General features: G+C 44.5%; 1 protein-coding gene across 2 annotated transcripts in view; it reads right to left on the bottom strand.

The window, feature by feature from the left end:
• The window catches only part of RTKN2 (rhotekin 2), a 46,498-nt gene extending 34,414 nt beyond the window's left edge, over nt 1-12,084 (bottom strand). For both annotated transcript variants that reach the window (XM_069979065.1, XM_069979066.1), the window contains exons 1-3: nt 11,945-12,084; nt 6,828-7,027; nt 4,518-4,576 (exon numbers count right to left, since the gene is read on the bottom strand). In XM_069979065.1, coding sequence (XP_069835166.1) covers nt 4,518-4,576; nt 6,828-7,027; nt 11,945-12,055 — 370 coding nt within the window. In that variant the 5' untranslated portion in view covers nt 12,056-12,084. The remainder of the gene's footprint in view (nt 1-4,517; nt 4,577-6,827; nt 7,028-11,944) is intronic.
• Between the last annotated feature and the right edge of the window lie 3,424 nt (nt 12,085-15,508).

Below are 15,508 nucleotides of genomic sequence, written 5' to 3'. Positions count from 1 at the left end.
TCTAACATTCCCTAAACTTGTTCCCCCTTCTGCTGTCCCCTCACTCTCTACTCTATATTTCTCCTATGGTTCCATGCACTTTATACGCTTTACCTGCAATCAGGAATTGGGGTGTGACTGGCTCATCCTGTTCTTTCCGACTATGTACAATGGCCGGACAACGGGCAAATAAAGCACTTGTGCCTCATGTTGACCCCAGTTCTAGTCAGTAAGCTCCAACGAGCAGGTCTTGTATACACTTGGTATTTTTATTTATTCTTATTATTTAATTGTGTAATATGTAAATGTAACCCTTGTGTGCGTTTATAAAACGTCTGAAGCTTTATACACTTATCCTACCTGGTCATTAAACGGGGTGAATAGGAAGACACCTCACTCCTAGGATACACAGCGGGCACCATCCTATTGCTGCATCCTAATAATCTGGATTTTACAGATTACGCTCTACCTTTGGGCTGTGAACTCCTTTAATTTGGCTGTTAGATCCAGGATCATCCCTGATGAACCCAGAAGATTGTTATCTCTGTGGGGGAAATGCATCAGATGAAGTTTGGATGTGGAACTCTAACTAACCTGATAACAGCCTATTTGCATGAATTAACATACAGTGCATAACAGACTATCATATACCTAGCGAAAAACTAACGGGACTTTTACTGACACTAGGCAATGGACAGGTGGAACAAGATCCAGGGTATTTCTCTGCTTGGTGAGGGGGACGCCCTTTCATAGCCGCTCCTAATTATCCCTGTCCTCATTTGTGCGTTACCAGTCCCTGGTTTGGGACAATTCACACTGTACATAGCTTTTTTTCACCCTAATAAATACTTGTTTGACACAACTTCTAGTGTTGGTCCACGACTTTGTTCTTTCCTATTTTTACTTACAGTTGTATTAAAAGTCTTCTAAAAGACTTCTAATTACTATACGTGGGGAAAAATTTTTTTTAAACAATTATTCACTAAATAACACACATTACAAAAGTTATACAACTTTGTAATGTATGTTATGTTAGTGAATCGCCCCCTTCCCCGCGTTTTCCCCCACCCACACCATCAGCTACTCAGCCGCGATTGGCTGAGCATAACTGTGCTCAGCCAATCGCGGCTGAGCAGCTGATGACGTGGCAGAGGGCGGCCGGCACTAGGGAAGGTCGGAGCGGTTCGGCCGTCCGTCCGAAGATGACATCATTGGCACAAGATGGCGGACGGGGGTCGGAAAGAGGCAGGTATGTATAGAGCACTACACTTCCGGGTCTGCTGTGGGTGGGGGGAAACACGGGGATGGGGGCGATCCACTAATATAACATACATTACAAAGTTGTATAACTTTGTAATGTGTGTTATTTAGTGAATAATTGTTTAGCGCCGCACTACCCCTTTAATGAAAAAAAAAATCCCCTCCCCTAATAAAAGTTTGAATCACCCCCCTTTTCCCATTTTATCAATAAAAATAAATTAATAAGTGTATTGTCGCGCGTGTAATTAATTAAATTATCACATTCTGGATCTCGCACGGTAAACGCCAAAAAATTCAAAGTGCAAAATTGCTGATTTTTGGTCGCATCAAACTCAGACAAATTTTTGAAAAAAAGCGATTAAAAAGTTGCATATACGCAATCAAGGTACCGATAGAAAGTACAGATCATGGTGCAAAGAATGACACCTCACACAGCCCCATAGACCAAAAAATTCAATCGTTATAAGGATGGCAATAGAGCAATTTTAAAGGAACATTTAGTTTTGTTTTTTTTAAAGGTTTTAATTTTTTTTAAAAGCTGTTAAAATAAAAGTTATATCATTGTAATCTTACCAACTTGACGAACATATATAAGTCAGTTTTACCATAGACAAAGGGTGTAAAAAAAAATACTAGCACAAAATTAGCTTTGTGTGTGAAACCTCTTTAAACACAATGGGGGAGATTTATCAAACTGGTGTAAATAGAATTGTCTTAGTTGCCCCTAGCAACCAATCAGATTCCACCTTTAATTTTCCAAAGGACCTGTGATGAATAAAAAGTGGAATCTGATTAGTTGCTAGGGGCAACTAAGACAATTCTACTTTTACACCAGTTAAATCTCCCCCATAATTAAAAAAAAAATGCATTAAAAAAAATGGACCACAAAACAAAATGTATATTTAAAAAAAGGCATTTTTTCTGAGGCTAAAAAAATTAAAAGTTTGTCTTTGAGCTAATGGGTAACTTTGCAGCAGAACAGCAAGGTAGGTTATATAAAAATAGGTGACTAGAGGTGGGCAGAGATATATAACCATATGTGCTGTAGTATTAAGTTGTACTAATATAAAGGAAAAAAAAAAAGCTTGTGGGGGGACAAGATACAATTTGCATGTTAGATTTAAAGGGGTACTCTGGGCATAACATTTTTAAATATGTTATTACTAGAGATGAGCGAACCGGGTTTGGGTTCGAGTCGATCCGAACCCGAACGTTCGGTATTTGATTAGCTGGGGCTGCTGAACTTGGAAAAAGCTGTAAGGTTGTCTGGAAAACATGGATACAGCCAATGACTATATCCATGATTTCCACATAGCCTTAGGGCTTTATCCAACTTCAGCAGCCACCGCTAATCAAATGCCGAAAGTTCGGGTTTGGATCGAATCGAGCATGCTCCAGGTTCACTCATCTCTAATTATTACATAAGGAAAGTTATGCAAAATCGCTAATATACATTTATTATGTGAAATGCACATATGGGAAAGGCAGGCTCACTTCCTCAAAAAAATTGTGACGTCACGTCTCAAGCGTCTGTTCCAGGCAGGGTCCAGCAGGGGGCACACTATATGTAGAAAAACAGAAGTCCCAAAATACTAGTTACCACATTGCTACTGCAGTTTACAGCAGTGCTTTGTTATTATGGTACTGTGCCTGCATCTGTGTTAGGGTGTTCGTTAGAAGTGATAAAATGGCACCTTAGTGATTAGCCCCATGCTGATTCCTTTCTCTGCTTCACCACCGCGGCACCTGTCCGCGTCTCCGGTGTTCTTCCAGGCCAAGAGAAAGGTTACTTTGGGCTGGTGCCGAGGTGCGTACCTCTGCTCTGATGTTACTGCGACCTCACTTGTACTTGAGGCCCCAGTCTCAGAGAAGTAGGCTGCAGGCGGGATTGGTGGTTGGCCCCCCGAAATTTGGTCTCCTTTCTGTCCTATGCACCCCGCTGCATCCTTAGTAACATTAAAGCTGAGGTACACACCCCGGCACCAGCCCGAAGGAGGAGAAAGAGAGGGGCCCGGAAGAACACCCATCTCCGGTAACATCAAGCAGAAGTACGCACCCCGGCATCAGCCCTAAGGAGGAGAGAGGGGCCTGGAAGAACACCCAGCAGCAACGTCCCTGCACTGAGACGTGCCGCAGAGGTGAAGCAGCAGAGGGGAAGCAGAGAGGGAGATGCAGGGACGCTGCTGCTGGGTGTTCTCCAGGCCCCTCTCTCTCTCCTCCTTAAGGCTGGTGCTGTGGTCCATACTTCTGCTTGATGTTACCGGGGATGGGTGTTCTTCCGGGCCCCTCGGTCTCTCCTCCTTAGGGCTGGTGCCGGGTGTGTACCTCAGCTTTGATGTTACCAAGGATGCAGCGGGGTGCACAGGACATAAAAGGAGACCAAATTTGGGGGTCCTGACCACCGATCCCTCCTGCGGCCTAATTCTCCTCGGAGACCAGGGCCTCAAGTACAGCAGCAGATCGCTCAGGCGCGTCAGAGCTGTGGTCGCGGTAACATCAGAGCAGAGGTACGCACCCCGGCCCTAGCCCTAAGTAACCTGTCTGTTTGCCTGGAAGAACACCCGGCAGTGGCGTTCCTGCACAGAGACGTGCCGCGGTGGTGAAGCAGAGAAAGGAATTAGCATGGGGCTAATTACTAAGGTGCCATTTTATCACTTATAATGAACACCCTAACACAGATGCAGGCACAGTACTATAATAACAAAGCACTGCTGTAAACTGCAGTAGAACTGTGGTCACTAGTATTTTGGGACTTCTGTTCTTCTACATATAGTGCGCCCCCTGCCTGGAACGGATGCTTAAGACGTGACATCACAATTTTTTTGAGGAAGTAAAGCCTGCCTGATCTAATAAATTAGGGGAAATAGCACTATATGTGCCTTTCCCATAATAAGTGTATTTTAGGGATTTGTATAACTTTCCTTATGTAATAACATTTAAAATTATGTTTTTGCCCGGAGTACCCCTTTAAAGAGGGAAAGGCAGTAAACATGCACTATTGCAGTATCTGCAGGCCAGGTATAATATGGAGACACATCTTGCATCCATATTACTGCCACAAGACCCATCCCACCTGTATTCCTGGTGATGTGAACTACAAGCTGTCAGTTTAGTTCACGGTTGGAACGGGACTTGCTGCCACAAGAGAAGTAAAAATGTGTTTGTATTGTGTTTGTAGAACAGGCCTCAGGGCTAATAAGCGGATCATTGATTTGTCTAGATGGGGAAAAAAAAAAGGGGATTCCAATTGTGTGACAAATTGTCAAACACACTGGTACCTGTTATAGAGAGCTGTCCAGGACAGGCCAAGCGTTGATTCAGTCCAGCATCTGATGACCTATGAAACAAAAAGGTGACAGAACAAATAATAAGAGTCCAAAAATATCTATTTTGAAGCATGCTAATACACACTTTTCATTTAGGCTGGGTTCACACTATGTATATTTCAGTCAGTATATGTATATTTCAGTCAGTATTGCAACCAAAACCAGGAGTGGATTAAAAACACAGAAAGGATCTGTTCACACAATGTTGAAATTGAGTGGATGGCCGCCATTTAATGGCAAATATTTGCTGTTATTTTAAAACAATGGCTGTTATATTGAAATAATGGCCGTTATTTACTGTTATATGACGGCCATCCACTCAATTTCACCATTGTGTGAACAGATCCTTTCTGTGTTTTTAATCCACTCCTGGTTTTGGTTGCAATATGAGGACCACAATACTGACTGAAATATACGTAGTGTGAACCCAGCCTCATACTGTATTTTATTTTTTACATATTTATTGATAGTAAGGCCCCAGTGTATTGAAAGACAGACTACTATGCTTTTTAACTTGTTAACGGCTGCCAATAGACCTATTTATACTTGTGTTGTTTGGGAGCAGCCTTATGTCTTTCCTATTCTGTCTGCAGCAGTGGTGGTGAGTGCAATACCATATTCATACTTTGGAGGCAGCCTTCCCCGCCGGTGGTGCATTTTGGGTTTGGTCCTGTGACATTGGGGTTGCAGAGCCATTCCATGGCCTCCCTTCCCTGCATGTGCACGCTTTGTGGGGTTGGCGGTCGCTGACCGACAGTGTGGAGTTAGCATAGGGACCCGTGTGAACCAGGGGACCTGGACGTGGTACACGGGGCAATATGGTTTGATCAAATTATATACCAACATCCTGGTGTTGGTTTTTAAAATAGGCCTAGGGGCATTAGTATCGGCCATAGGTGGGATGTGCAGCCACTCCTTTCTCTCCATGTTGAAACCAATTTACAGCAGCCTGGCGGGCACTGCAGATAGAGTGGGAAGCTGGGCCCATGCTATATAAGGTGGATGTCTGCTGTATGCTACAGCCGACACCTGTCTGCAACTACCAAAGCGGACTTCAGTCCAATCACGGTAGTTTAATATTGATTGCAACATGCAGCCATCACACTTCTCCAAAGATGAAAAAAAAGAGAAGGCTATAGAAGTTAGAATCATGTTAGTAAAAAAAGGAACAAAAGTTGCAGAACTGTAGGTATTTCTCCAATTTCGGTCCAGAAATATATTTTTACTGTTTTGCAGTATGTTCTATGATAAACGAAAGGGTGTCTTTAAAAAGGCCCATTGGTCCCACAAAAAATAAGCCCTCATACGGCTCATTATATGAAAAAACAGAGTTACGACTATTTGAATGTGCGAGTAACTATAAATTTGCCAACAATCTCATAAGGAGGAAGGGGTTTATACAGCTAAAAGGAAACATTCGGCTACTGGAGTTCGCAAAAAGCCGTACATGCTGCAAATTGCCCTGTATATTCCAGACAGACATCATTCACATGATGTGAACACATACTATGCTCTAAAAATGACTACAAATAAGCTCAGATTTAAAAATCAAGTAAAAATATATATATATATAAATTTTCAAATTACCACTATAAGCTGTTAAAAGGGTTATCCAGCGCTACAAAAACATGGCCACTTTTCCCCCTACTGTTGTCTCCAGTTTAGGTGAAGTTTGCAATTAAGCTCCATTTACTTCAATGGAACAGAGTTTCTAAACCTCACCCAAACTGGAGACAACAGTAGGGGGAAAGTGGCCATGTTTTTGTAGCGCTGGATAACCCCTTTAAACTCTATAGGAACATACTTTTATGAATGCAAACCCAGATAAAGATGTGTAGTTACAAGAAATGACCAGCAGATGGTAGTAAGAAACCACATTATGAGATCTTAGCATTTAGTTCAGTAAGGGGAAAAAGAAAAAAAAAAAGGTGTTCACTGTAAGGAAGTAGTAGTACAAATGACAGGGTAGTCATCTTTAATCTTGTGTGCTTTTACACAGGTTTTCCTTTTGTATTTTTACCCACAAATCCTAACCATTTTAAGGCCATGTAATGCAGCTATATTCTTTATCTGTAAAGGTGACAGCACACAGGTGTCTGGTGATGTACTATGCATCAAACAACATACTAAGAGAAATAGGTGAGATATGAATGAACCTTTGTTCTATGGCGAAGGTCAAATGAAATAACGGCACAGCATCAGGACAGGAGCATTTATGGATATTCTTTATCAGTATAGCAGCTATCTTCTCCATGAACATACCTCCTGCCCATGTTCACCGCATTACTTGCTTCCAGTGGAGAATGAAGCTGTGTGGTATACGCCTGGATCCGGGCATTGCACGTCATGAGATTTTTCACTGCATTTAGTATCTGATCCTTCTGCGTGCTGACGGACAGCAGCTTGCATATGCCCTCACGCATGCGGATTTCAAAGCCGAGCTTCTCCTGGATACAGTTGTCCTTATATTGAAAAATACAACAAAAAATTACAAAAAGAGAATACGGTACTGAAAAAAAAAAAATTGTTATATGCTGTTATCACCAAGGTGTAGTGACCTTCAGTACTGTAGTATTGCAGGAGCCTGTCCCAGAAACAGAGCCTGCTATCAGCAGACAGGTGACCTGTATATACATCACAGCCTGTACAATGATAGCTAAAAACTTTTGCAAGGAGCATTGGGACAAAGGCTTTTGATGGATCCCTTCATTTTCACTCTTGTGAACTGCAGCTGCTCTATGCCCTGGTGGAGGTACATTAAGTGGTGCCTTGGATTACAAGCACAATTCGTTCCGGGACCGTGCTTGTAATCCAAATCACTCTTAAACCAAAGCATATTTTCCTATAAGAAATCATAGAAATGTAGACAATTGGTTCCACACCCTAAATTAATTTTTTTTAATTCTGAATAACATGTAAAACAAATGAAACAAACATTTAGAAAGCTGGATATGTGATATTATAAGTTACTGTACAGTATAGCAATCAGCATGTGGAGTATAATGTATACTATGTGCATAATCCTTAAAAAAAAAAAACAGCAGCAGTTTGTAGATACAGGATGGAACTGCAGATCCCCATAAGGCAGTAGCATAGTACAACAGGCTAGAAAAGAGAAGCAGGGCTGCTGTCAGAGGTCTGTGTGGTCACATGACAGCGAAGGGGAAGGGGATGTGTGTTCAGAATGGACCAATCAGGAAGAGCTGTGCTGGAGGACAGTGACAGCAGCAGTGCGTATAGCTGAGTGTAAGTGCAAGCACAGTATAGCAGCAGTGTTTATAAATGAGTGTGAGTGCAGGCACATTATAGCAACTGCAGTGTGTATAGCTATGTGTAAGAGCAGGACCAATATAGCAGGAATGGAGAGGATTGGAAACACAAGGGATAACAGAGACTGCAGGAAGGAATGAGTGGGGTATAGGGTGTGAACAGTATAGCAGCACTCTCTTTCCAGGGAGAGAAGGCTACGGCAAGATTACCTCCACAGTTCTGTCCCCTGATGTGAGCCTCAGCCTTAAAGGGAACCTGTCACCCCCCGTGCCGGGGTGACAGGCTCCCAACCCCCCGTTAGAGCCCCCTATACTTACCTAATCCCGCCGGGTCCCGCTTCTGGAGGTGGTCGGGTGACGGAAATCTCAGCCGCTGCAGCCCGGCGCGCGCGCTGAGAGATGAGTCCAACACCCATAGAGAATGACAGGAGAGTCCAGCGCTCCGTCATTCTCTATGAGCGTTGGACTCATCTCTCAGCGCGCGCGCCGGGCTGCAGCGGCTGAGATCTTCGTCACCCGACCACCTCCAGAAGCGGGACCCGGCGGGATTAGGCGAGTATAAGGGGCTCTAACGGGGGGTCGGGAGCCTGTCACCCCGGCACGGGGGGTGACAGGTTCCCTTTAAGTGGATCTGCTATGATTTGGAAGGTGAGGGAGACTTCCTGGGTCAGAGTACAGTGCTGTAGACCCAGCTATGCAGACCGTGCCCCTCCCCCACTTCCCCTCCCACCCAGTACAGGGAGCTCTTAAACCAAAGCAATGCTCTCAAACCAAGTCACAATTTTGAAGAACTGTGAGCACTTCTTGCAAAACACTCTCAATCCAAGTTATTCTTAAACCAATTCCAATTTGACAAAGTGTTCTCTACTGCCACCTCTGTCCATATAAGGAACTGACTAGAGTAGGAGCAAACCCCAAGGTCAAACATCTCCTGCTACGGATAGTTCCTGACATGGAAGCCCATCTGCACAGGGTTAAACATTTCATGCAGATTCCTTACACGCTGCGATCACGATTTGACTTTGGCATGTAAGGAGTTAATCTACCAGGCACTTGAGACCCATACTGCCTTATGTTAGGTAGAATAAGTACCTGAACGGTACCTGTCACACTGAATCTCTGTGCAGATCATACCACCGTAAACAGGTGAATTGGCATGCCATTATGTCTCAGGCAGATATGTACATGGTTGTGGTCTGACTACAAGAGGGCGTGAAATGCTTTCCCCACTGCCCTATAAAAAGGCTCTCGGAGGCTACTTCTGCAAAGTGTACCTCTTAGTGAGAGATCGCTGACTGCTGGACATTTCAATACCATGCACACATTTTAGACAGTTCCCAGGCTTTGGCGGATGGGCATATTTATTGTACTAAGACACAGGATGATTGTTTCAGCAAAATGATCACCATCTAGGCCATTCTGATCAAGTTGTTAAGAAGAAGTGTATCTGAAAATCAGGTATAAGTACGGAGGCCTCATAGTGAGCGCTTTATTCCTCCCTTTGATGTCGAGCGACACACTGCCCCCTGCTGGTGTGGTAATCTGGTGAGCCCACTCACAGTAAGGGTACTATTACACGCAACGATAATCGGCCGAATTGGCCCTATCCGACTGATTTTCTTTCCGTGTAATAAACACAACAATCAGCCGATCGTTGACATAGGTTCTGACCTATAATTGTCTGGTGCCGACCGCGCACCGCTACATGTAATAGCGGTGCGCGGCCAACGATATGCAAACAGAATACATTACCTATCCATGCTGCAGGGCTCCTCTTACGCTTTGCTTTTTCCCGGGTCCCTCGCGCTGCAGCTTCAGAGAGGCCTGTCTGAGTCAACAGGCCGCTCAGCCAATCACAGGCCGGGACCGCCGCGGCCAGTGATTTCCTGAGCGGCCTGTTAGCTCAGACAGGCCTCTCTGAAGCTGCAGCGCGAGGGACCCGGGAAAAAGCAAAGCGTAAGAGGAGCCCTGCAGCATGGATAGGTAATGTATACAGTTCAAGCAAGGGCTGCAAGGACATCGGTAATGATGTTGATGCACGCCTTGTTAAACGATTATCAGGCCGTGTAATAGGTCCAGTAAACGAGCAATTACAATTACAATTATTATCGTAAACCCGTGTAATAACACCCTAAGGGTTTCCCAGGAATATCTCTCAGGCTATCAGAGCCTCCTTTCAATTTCACTCTACAGTTTCCCTAACAAACATATCCTTTCACTCTAGTACTGTATTATATCATCATTACATTCAAACATATAAAGTTTTATCCAATTTTTCCTGCATAATTTTTTTTGTCAATGAGTGTATTTCAAAATGTTCAGAAAATTAAAAAAAAAAAAAATCTTACCAGTGACTACTTTACCAGATAATCCTCAAAGCAGCACTACAGGCTGGACAACTCTGAAGCATAGAGAGCTCATGTACACAAGCAAGGCAAAGGCAGAGAGATACAAAGACCAGGCAGCTCCGCCACACAGGAGCCTGGCATATAGTGTGACCCACATCACTGGGAATAGTATGGAGACTAATACAAAGCCATCATTTCTGCTCAGCTACCTGCATTCTCAGTAATAAGTCAATTGTCCTTTGCAGACCCAGGGCATGTTCTCCTGATGCCCACACCATGGGTATCAGAACGCACATCCCACCCAAAGATACACGTGACAGGTAAACACTGCCTGCAGGTGGTCTTCTATCTTTATGGCCAATACCACAATGAACATCTTGGTGTCTGCGGATAGCTCTTATTCTCCAGCCTCATGTCTCTTCCACCACAAATTCTCAATCTGCAGTTCCTTTACTCCTTAAGACCTTAAGACACCCAAGACCGTAACAGAACTCAGTAGTGTCACCAACACAGTCATACTACGCCCCTTTAGCAGCTCCACACAGTAAGGGCCCTATTACACGGGATGATTATCGTGCAAAATATCGTTATATTGTTCGAATTTAAACGATAATCATTCGGCGTAATTGCAGGCAACGATCAAAAAATCGTATGTCGTTGATTTAGATCTAAACCTAAAATTATCGTTAATCGTTCGCTGTAATTCCACATTCGTTCGCTCAAGTTCCGCATTTTTTCCACTAATAGTTTAGTGTAATTGCACATTGTTTAGCTGGGATCAGAAGGAATAAACGGTCATAGTAACGGTTCTGTATATTATGGTGAACGATTTCAGGTTAACAAGTTAATCGTTAGTCGTTAAAATTTGCTCCGTGTAATGCTGCGTTTACACGAAACAATAATTGGCCCGATCGTACGATTAACGATGTCGGAGTAACGATTTTTTTTCATAACGGTCAGCGTTCAGACGGTACGATATATCATACGGAAATTCGTTTTGCGATCGCTTAAGCCTATCTCACACATTGGTTAAATCGGCGAACGACTGCGTTTTTTTTTTGTGAACAACGAACGATTTTAGAACATTATAAGATCAAAATGAACGATTTCTCGTTTGTCGTTTGATTGTTTGCAGCGTTTACATGTACGATTATCGTTCAAATTCTATCGTTATCGTGCAAATCCGCACGATAATCATTCCGTGTAAACGCAGCATATGAGGACACTAAAAGTGCAACAGCGTCCCCATACAGTAATACCACTATTATATACACTGATTTGTTTCAGTGAAGGACACAGATTTTCTGCCACTGATCTGAAGGTGTGAACATGTCCCTAATAGTAACTGTTTTATTGGTCATATATGGAAGATTTATGTTGTAGAACTCTATGCGGCGGGGTCTAGGAGATCCCTGGATCAGATCCCACAGGGGTGATCTCCGAAATATGGCCAATAATACAGAACATAGAGCCAGTAGCCCCCTACACCCTGATAGAGGCTCCAACTCTAGTGCTCCCCGAATATATATACACAAGTTAATAAAGTGTCAATAAATGATGGCGATCAGTGTCCCTTGGTGTCAGTCAGTTGGTCCCCATAGAGCTATACTGCAGTCCGTGCCCACACAAAGGAGCCGTGCATACAATCGCTCAGTGATCCCATTGTGCATTAACCCCTTCCTGGCCCGGGGCCCTCCCTCTATAGCCGGTACACTGGGCGCCCTGTCTGCCATGGAGACGCCAGATTTCAATCACAACTCACTTCCTGGGAGGGGAAGATGGCGCTCTCGCGGATCTTCTTCCGCTTGATCTCCATGCCCAGGGCCGAGCACTTGGACACGGTGGCCCGGTACCGATCTCCCCGGTGGAACATTTGAATTTCGCGCTGAGCTGCGCAGCCGTCCTGCGGGAATCTAAGCGGTGACGTCACAGCCCGAGCCTTCCACTGCCCCTGGATACGGCTCATCCCAACCGGGGGGGGGGGGGCGCCTCCTATGGGACAATCATGCCGTATTCTGTAGGAGATACGATTGTACAGTACTGTATCAAGAACTGTCATAGTAACGTTCCAGAGACTCCTTTATTCATTTATTTTATGTTTTCACCTGAACAGACTAATAGGTCACCCCCATGCTTCCGTGGAAATGGTTTCGCCCTCAGGAATTGACTTGTGATATAAAGGCAGCACGGAGCAGGTGTCGTGTAGTCGCTGTGTGTCCTGCAGCAGCCACACACAGCCCATTCACCTCAGGCGTTATTTATTATTTATTCTTACTAACATAATTTTTTTCTTTTTATATTTATACTGTATTTATTGATGAGGTTATTATTCATTTAACCTCTTCCCTTCTGGGCTACTTTTCATTTCAACTTTTGTTTTTTTCCTCCTCATGTTTAGGCTATGTTCACACAACGTAAGAGACCGGCCGGGTCACAGAACAGCCAGTCTCTGCCCGAATCATAAGTACTTAAGTACCAGCCGGATGATCTTTCCGGCCGAAGGGTTCTGATGCGGGCGCATCAGAACCCCCCATAGCACACAGTGAAGCGGGCGGCCGGAGCCACTCGCTTCACAGTGTGAACTGACAGGGTTTCCTACGGCCGCAATTCATTGAATTGTGGCCGCAGAGAACTGACATGTCAGTTATTTGTGGCGCAGCTCGGAATCCCGTCCGGAACGTATACGATGTGTATATGCTCCGGACGGGATCCCATAGAAGCAGAGGCAGTGTTCCACAACGTTAAAAGAACGGACGGCCGTACTTTTAAGTAGTGTGAACATAGCCTTAAAATGCGCTGATGCCGTTTACTGTGTGAGATCAGGACTGTGTTAATTTGATAGTTCAGGCAGTTACGCAAGCAGTGATACCAAATTTGTTTATTTTTACTTATAAAAGTGGGGGTGATTAACCCCTTACTGACATGGGGTGTACATTTACGCCCCCCGCAGCCTGGGCCTTGGTGCAAACAGGTGTAAATGTATGCCCTGCCGGGGTACCGGGCTGTGGAGCAGTTTCAGGAGCTATCTGCAGCCAGACCCTCATCCTCAATGGCGGGCTGCTGTGATCACGCGGCTGCCCACCATTAACCCCTTAAGCGTAGCGATCGCACCGTGGTGTTTAAGTGTAAGTGACCGGAGCATCTCCGGTTACTTGCCGATCGGGAACCCCGCCGCGTGTCTGGCATGGCATAGCAGTGATCAGTGTATGTGATCCAATGTATGGCTGGGTTCACACTACGTATATTTCAGTCAGTATTGTGGTCCTCATATTGCAACCAAAACCAGGAGTGGATTGAAAACACAGAAAGGCTCTGTTCACACAATGTTAAAACTTAATGGCAAATATTTGCTGTTATTTTAAAACAATGGCCATTGTATAGAAATATTGGCAGTTATTTACCGTTATATGGCGGCCATTTTACTGTTAATAAAATTAGTAAAACATTAGAAAACCTAGTAAACATGCATATGGCTTTGTTCAAACCGACCTATTGAATAAAGAAAAAAAATGTCAGTTTTATGGTAAAGTGCATTACGTAAACATGAAACCCCCCCCCCCAAAAAACAAATTTGCAGAATCACATTTTTTTACCCAAATTCACCCCATAAATAATATTTTGGGGGTTCCATCATTCATTTTATGGCAGATTGAAAGATACCATTACAAACTACACCTGTTCCTGAGAAAAACAAGCCCTCACATGGCCCTGTAGGTGAAAAAATAAAAGTGTTATAGGTCTTAGAAGGCGAGGAGGAAAGAACGAAAACGCAAAAGAGACAATTGGCCCGGTCCTTAAGGGGTTAAAACTTTTATTAGGGGATTTCTTTATTAATAAAAAAAATTTTTTTTTACCACAGTTTAAAGGGGTTATCCAGCATGGGGGCACTTTTTGGGGGGGAATGGGGAGGAGGTGGCTGAAATAAAAGATGTCCACTTACCTCCCCGGTTCCAGCGGTGGGTCCCGCATCACAGCGCTCCGGTTCCCGGCCGCTTCCGGGTGTCTGACGCCGCCCGAGACGCTACGTCTCAGGGCCGCTCAGCCACTCAGTGAAGGAGGCGGGATCTGAGCGGACTTCACACGGATCCCTCCTAGTTCACTGAGTGGCTGAGCGGCCCTGAGACGTAGCGTCTCGGGCGGCGTCAGACACCCGGAAGCGGCCGGGAACCGGGCACTGGAGACGTCTTTTATTTCAGCCACCTCCTCCCCGGTCCCCCCAAAAAAGTGCCCCAAGGCTGGATAACCCCTTTAAATTTTAGTCCCCCTGGGGGACTTTTATTATTACTGCACTGATCTCTTATTTTATTAAAATATTGTATTGCCCCCCAAAAGTTAGGCACATCCCCAATATACACTTATTACGGGAAATGCACATAAAGGGCTTTTTTCCCTGCACTTACTGCTGTATCAAGGCTTCTCTTCCTGGATAAAATGGTGATGTCACGTCCCTCTAGTGCCCTGTGTCCCTCAGTGTCCCCCTGCCATCATCCTCTCCAGCAGCCACAGCCCGCACAGCTCTGGGAGTCGGGTCGTGACATCACCATGTTATCCAGGAAGTGAAGCCTTGATGCAGTAGTAAGTGCAGGAAAAAAGCCCTTTATAAGCATTTCCCGTAATAAGTGTATATTAGTGATTTGTATAACTTTTGGTGGGCAATACAATACTTTCATAAAAATTTTTTTACCAGACTTCTCCTTTAATACAGCACTGATCGATTAGATCAGTGTGTTTTTGCTTTGGGCTGCTACATGAAGACTTGAGATTTTTAAATAGAAGTAAATTAAGCCCCTATTCCACGGTCCAACTGAGAGAAGCAAACAATCGCTATTAGCGCTGGTTTGCTCCTCGTTCCCTGCTCGGTGCTGCTATTCCACCCGGGGGGGCTGCCCGGGTGATCGCTAGATCCTCTGGGCAGCCCATAGCATACAACAGCGGTCTGCTGCCGCCACTCCTATTCCATGGAGCGACGGCAGCAGATCGTTGCTGCGTGAGTCGTTTGTCTTTCAACATGTTTGAAAGACAAACGACGCAACCATAAGCTGACATGAATCATTGCCTTCTATTCCATTGGACGATTATCAGCCGTAACGGCCGAAAGAAAAACATTTTCAGGGGATTAGCCCTTTAACCCTTTCACAGTCTGTATACCTAAAACCACTTTGCGATGACCATCCAAAACTGCAGTAAAAAGTAGTCCTGGAAAATAGTGTTGGAATCGAATCAGACTTTATATGTATAAATGTAATGATGATGCATACAAGTGATCACAATATTAGGATAAGTTTACTGGGGAAAACAGCACAATTGAAAGGAGACTGTAGTGCGA

This window comes from Dendropsophus ebraccatus, chromosome 8, assembly GCF_027789765.1.
Source record: "Dendropsophus ebraccatus isolate aDenEbr1 chromosome 8, aDenEbr1.pat, whole genome shotgun sequence".
NCBI classification, from domain to species: Eukaryota; Metazoa; Chordata; class Amphibia; order Anura; family Hylidae; genus Dendropsophus; species Dendropsophus ebraccatus.
The sequence above is the reverse complement of the archived record's forward strand: the minus strand, read 5'-3'. Positions and strand labels throughout refer to the sequence as shown.